The 5,686-nt window shown below is 38.5% G+C and overlaps 1 protein-coding gene across 1 annotated transcript in view; it reads left to right on the forward strand.

Annotated features, from left to right (window-relative positions):
- The first annotated feature begins 5,593 nt into the window (after positions 1-5,593).
- LOC107749046 (E3 ubiquitin-protein ligase TRIM69-like) overlaps positions 5,594-5,686 on the forward strand; it is a 63,844-nt gene continuing 63,751 nt past the window's right edge. Inside the window, exon 1 of the mRNA XM_016564094.1 lies at positions 5,594-5,649. Coding sequence (XP_016419580.1) covers positions 5,620-5,649 — 30 coding nt within the window. The 5' untranslated portion in view covers positions 5,594-5,619. The remainder of the gene's footprint in view (positions 5,650-5,686) is intronic.

Consider the following 5,686-nt stretch of genomic DNA (forward strand, 5'->3'; position numbering starts at 1 on the left):
CAGTGTGTAACCTGCTGTCGCCGATCCATCGTGCAATGTGAACTCAGCATAACGTGTTAGTCACCTTTATTTGTATAGTGCTTTATACAATACTGATTGTGTCAAAGCAGCTTTACAGTGTCAAAGGGGAAAATAGTTTGTCATTAGTTAGTTAAACTCAGTTAAACTCAGTTCATTGACGATTCAGTGATGTCATCATCCAGTTCAGCTCTCGTCCAATAGTTTCTATGCAATCAGTCAAGCGTCCCCAACTAAACAAGCCAAAGGAACCAATACTCCATTGGCGACAGAATGGAGAAAAAAACCTTGGGAGAAACCAGGCTCGTTAGAAACCTCTACTGGACTGGTTCATACAATCCTTTACAACACCAAGAGTAGCTTGTCACCCATCAAATCGATTAACTCTTCACACACAGTAGATAAAAGATATGGAGTCCCCTTGCCTGCATTGCCAAATCGTACAATGTGCTTTCCAAGCAATGAATCAAATTGACTGATTAGCTCAAGGCACCCCAAGTAGTTTCCAAATTGTTGGTTGTCTCCTGAAAGCAAGTCCTCGCTCAGATATACATTTAATAATGGCAGCTACTCTTTTAAGAACCTCTGACCAGTACTGGCTCTCTGTTTCGTCCTGCTGTTTCAATTCATTGTCAATTTTACCCTCCCCTGCTGTTCTTGTAATCCATACAAGCATGCATTTGCGATGCGACTCGAATCCCTCATGCTCTACAATTCGATTATTTGAATGCTTCCAATCGTTAGCCATCCATACTTCCAAATTTTGAATGGGCGTTCTTGTCACTTCCACCAAACAGTCAGTACACAAAACAACACGCAGCTCCCTTAGATGGGGAATAGAGCAGCCAATCTCGTTGCACATTTTCACCATTTACTAGTCTGTGATTAAAAAGACTTTTTGAAAATCTTCTCTTTTGATTTTTATATTGTTGTTCTGACGCAGAAAACGCAGCTGTCATATTTTGACAAAACTGTGGTCCTCTATCAGCCTAGTACTCCCGAACCTTGTCGTTGATCTCTCCCAAAGTTCCAGGATCAGTGCTTGTCTAAGCTGGGATATCAACGGCGTGCAGGGCAGGTGAGGAAGCCGGTGCAAGGGCTATGGTTTCGGGTTGATCTGCAGAAGGCTGTCCCAGTTCGTTATTTTTAGCATCTACCTTGACTGAAATGTTATTTCCTTTCTTAGTCTCAATAGCTCCAGCAGCAGTTAAAGTCAGTGTTTCTTCTTTCTGGTGATCTAGTCAGGATAAGCATGCAGAAAATTGACACATTAGCTGTTAGAACACTAACCTGTCAACATGGCTTGCTAATCGTGAATATAAGGGGGGGCGATGACCAAAATGTTATATCACGATATGAGTCATTTTATTTCACAATAATGATGTGTGTATATATATATATATATATATAACAGTCTGGTTATTTTTTATTTAAATAAGATTATTATATCAAAATATTTGATGTCACTGAGATTTGATAATTCTTGTCACCAATTTTAATATCACAAAAAATAATACTAGTCTAAGAAGGAAACAAACTCCTGCTTCCTGAAGACAAGTAAACAGTCATGAATTACAATTGAACAAAAGACAAAACCTACTTGGAAAAACTTAAAGCACTGAATTAGGCTTGCTGCGGTAGTCGGTGTTACCGGAGTTATCCAGTCTTCAGCCGTACACCGAATACATTACTGCGGTACCGCCCCCCACTGTAGTTTTGCTTTTTTTATAATAGAAATAAAAGCCATTTAGTTCAGTTGGACAACAGATGCTACAAGTGTAAACTGAACGCATCTGTTCTGCTCCATACAGTGTGTGCTGCAGAGCAGCTGTACAGTGCAGCAGGAGTCAGATTTTACTCATCACATGAAGAGAGAGTGAAAATGATGCGAATACTGAGGAAACTGTGATGGACGGAGGATTTGGTTTTCAAGTGAAATGTCAAGTCAAGTCAAGTCAATTCTGCTTTATTGTCAATTCTTCCACATGTACAGCACATACACACAGAACTTTCTCCAACAACAAAGGTGTGCACTACAGCCCCGGAAGTTGTTTTCTTTGATTTTATTTTGTCCCTGGAGGCTTGCATGTTTTCCCTTACTGCCTCATCTACTTGGTCCTGCAGCTGTATGGCAGGCTTGATTAGCTCTGCCTGCAGCACATCTTCCACAGTTTCATTGACCTAGGTGACAAAAGACATTTGAAAATTTCAAATTTTCAAAATATTGAAACAAGTCATAAATATGATTACAAAATATCAGAAAGGAAATCTATGAATAAAAACTCACACTGAAAGATACAGGAACCTGTGAAAAATAGCGTGCCTCCCTTCCAAACATCAGAAAATTTTTTGAGAATTTAGTAGTGAGCTGTTTTTTGGTCCTTATGTTGTATTTGTCCCATGACTCTGGCTTATCCTGACAGTTTTCCAAGGGCGCAAAAAAAAAAAAAGGAGTACATTAACAGTAGACAATAACTGCATTTTTGTCTGTGATGTTCTGTACTGTTTTCTGCAATGCAGTGTGTAACTGAATCAAAATACTGCTTTATTAAAGTTACTTTAGTTACTTTAGTGTACTATGCTTAATGTGTATGCCTAGTAGTTATGCCTATTATGTATTGACACTTTTCTCAACCATTAATGATACTAAATTGTGTAGCACATACAGTCATTGCCATGCCACAGTCATCATGTTTAAATGATAAGCTTGCATCATGACAATGGGATTGACATATTTAAACCAGGTTATTGCCCACCCCTTAAGCGAATGTGTATGTGTGTGTGTGTGTATGTATATATATATATGTATATGTACAGTATATAACTTTTATTAGTCCTCATTTGTAAGTTGCTTTGGATAAAAGTGTCTGCTAAATGACTAAATGTAAATGTATATATATGTAACGGAGGCCAGCGAGTACTGTTATAAACATGAGCCGCGTCCAAAAGGTAAATGGGGAGGTGTTGCTTCAATTTATAACAATGTTTTCAGTATTTCTCAGAGGTTAAAAGCGCTATATAAATAAAGGTGACTTGACTTGACTTGACTCTGGGTGTGTTTTCACGGTGTGTGTGTGTGTGTGTTCTGGTATCAGACCTGCCAACCTGTACGCATTTTGCGTAGCAGATACGCATTTTGACCTCAAAGTACGCTGGTACAATTTGTCACTCTAAACTACGCAAAAAAACCTGGTGACGCCTCTGTCCACGTGCAGTATTCAAAACAAGCAACAGAAAAAGATGAAGAGTTCAACCAATCAGAGCGTTTTTTTAGGTTTTGCTTTAAAATTTCCATGCATTTTATTTCTCTCCAAGCTGGTTTTGTTTGTGTGTCCGTGAGTCTGCGCGCTGAGATGAGAAAACACCTGCATCTGAAAGCAACACACGCCGAGCGTCTTCCCTTGTAATGACTAAACCTTTTGTCCAACAACAAAAAATAACATTATTTTAAACATTTGTCTGATGTTGTGCAGTAAAAGAATGTTATAATTTCCTTCTTAATCTGATGTGGCTTCTTATCACAGAATGATGCAGAAATATATTTTACACTGGAATAACGGCTAAGTCGATTAGCAGTGGATTATAAATATAACGTTACTTAATTGTTCTATTTCTTCTATAATGTATATGTGGATTTTCTGCGCGAGGGCGCCCTCAGGCGTCCAGTGTGAATGAAACACACATTACATGTGTTCATAGCACTAAATAATGGCTAATCCATAAAAATAATACTTCTTTTTTTTAAATTGCATTTAAAAATAGCAAAAAAGAACTAAACCAAAAACTGTGGTAAAACAAACTGAGGTATTTATTGAACCGTGGGCTAACTGTATTGTTGCATCCCTACTGTTTACTCTGAAACCCTGACCCTGATTATTAACCTATAAAAAAAATATATATATTTAATATTAAATCTTGCAACCCCCCATGTATAATGACATGGGTACTACAACGTAAACATGGTTCACTTCCTCTGTCCCCGTAAACCAAAAGGCTTAATACTAAACTGTTTTTTGAAATTCAAAATTTGCCAATAGCTTCCTGTGAGGGCTAAGTTTAGGTGTAGGTTTGGTGTAGGGCGACAGAAAATACAGTATAAAAACCATTAAGCCTATGGAGAGTCCCCGTAAACCACAAATGCAAGTGTGTGTGTGTGTGTGCACTTGGATGGGTGAAATGCAGAGCACAAATTCTGAGTACGGGACACCACACTTGGCTGCACGTCACGTCGTCACTATCATCAGCTTTAGTAAAATAACCTGATAGCTTAGGGTAACTCATGTTTCCTTTGCTGTTTGTCTTTTACATTTTTTACTTTTTTGAGCCCCACTCTCATTTTTTTTATTTTTTAGAATAGATGACATTTTTACCTACTGAAGACTTCTTTGCATGGCCTTTTCCAGATTAGACTAGAACGAAGTTAAGACTGAAGAGTGATTGGTGGATGCGGACATCCTAACAATGTGCAGCGATCACCTGATAGGCCCATGTGCAGGTCATTGAAAAGTTAAATACAGAATAAATGTGAATTTGAATTTGGTAAACCAAATTCAAATGTGACGTTTCAATTACTAATGAAAATGCATGGAATTTAGCGCCACTAAATAACAGTGCTAATAAGCTACCGATGGCCAGTCAGTCTGCTCCACAGCCAACCATGGGCCAACTCCTTGCTCGGGCCCTGGGGCCTCTGCCCCGCCTAACCCTATTGTTAATGCCACCCTGAGCATGACATTTAATATTATATATTATCACAGTTCAGTTCATAGTTTTTGTATAAACACAGTGTAAGAAATTATTATAAAGTGAATGATTATTTAAAGTGAATTTGATAATGATAAATGTATATTTGATTTGTTGCATACAGTAATTTAAAGGATTCACTTTAATCTCTCTGTTTTAGTTCAGTTCATCAGAAGAGATCAGAAGCAGAGTCCAGCTGTGTGTCTGTGAGGAGTGACGGGTCTATGATTCATCCAATAATGTTTAAGAGTGGAGATTCATGGCCTGATCTCAGGTATAACATTTCTGTAAGAGATATGATCTGAACATGTTACACAACATATATAAATATATAAGACATTGTGCTTATTAACACATGTAATATATCATTTTTATTTTACAGGCATGAAGTCCTCAACACGTTTAGATCAAATCTGCTGAAGAAGTTTGAGTGTCTGTATGAGGGAACGACGCAGGGAAACCCAACACTGCTGAATGAGATCTACACAGAGCTCTACATCACAGAGAGTGAGAGTGGAGAGATCAGTAATGAGCATGAGGTGAGACAGATTGAGACACAATCCAGGAGAGCAGCAACAGAGGACACAGCCATCAAATGCAGTGACATCTTTAGAGCTTTACCTGGACAAGACAAAGCCATCAGAACTGTGCTGACAAAGGGAGTCGCTGGCATTGGAAAAACAGTCTCTGTGCAGAAGTTCATCCTGGACTGGGCAGAAGGGAAAGAGAATCAGGACGTCCAGCTCATATTTCCACTTCCTTTCAGAGAAATCAACCTGATGAAGGACAAAACACTCAGTCTTTCAGAACTTCTTCATGTCTTTTTCCCTGAAACTAAAGAAATGGAGATATCCAGTGATGAATATAAAGTGTTGTTCATCTTTGATGGTCTGGATGAGTGTCGTCTGTCTCTGAACTTTAAGAG

The sequence above is a fragment of the Sinocyclocheilus rhinocerous genome, unplaced genomic scaffold (genome assembly GCF_001515625.1).
Source record: "Sinocyclocheilus rhinocerous isolate Xijiao unplaced genomic scaffold, SAMN03320098_v1.1 scaffold1883, whole genome shotgun sequence".
Classification (NCBI taxonomy): domain Eukaryota; kingdom Metazoa; phylum Chordata; class Actinopteri; order Cypriniformes; family Cyprinidae; genus Sinocyclocheilus; species Sinocyclocheilus rhinocerous.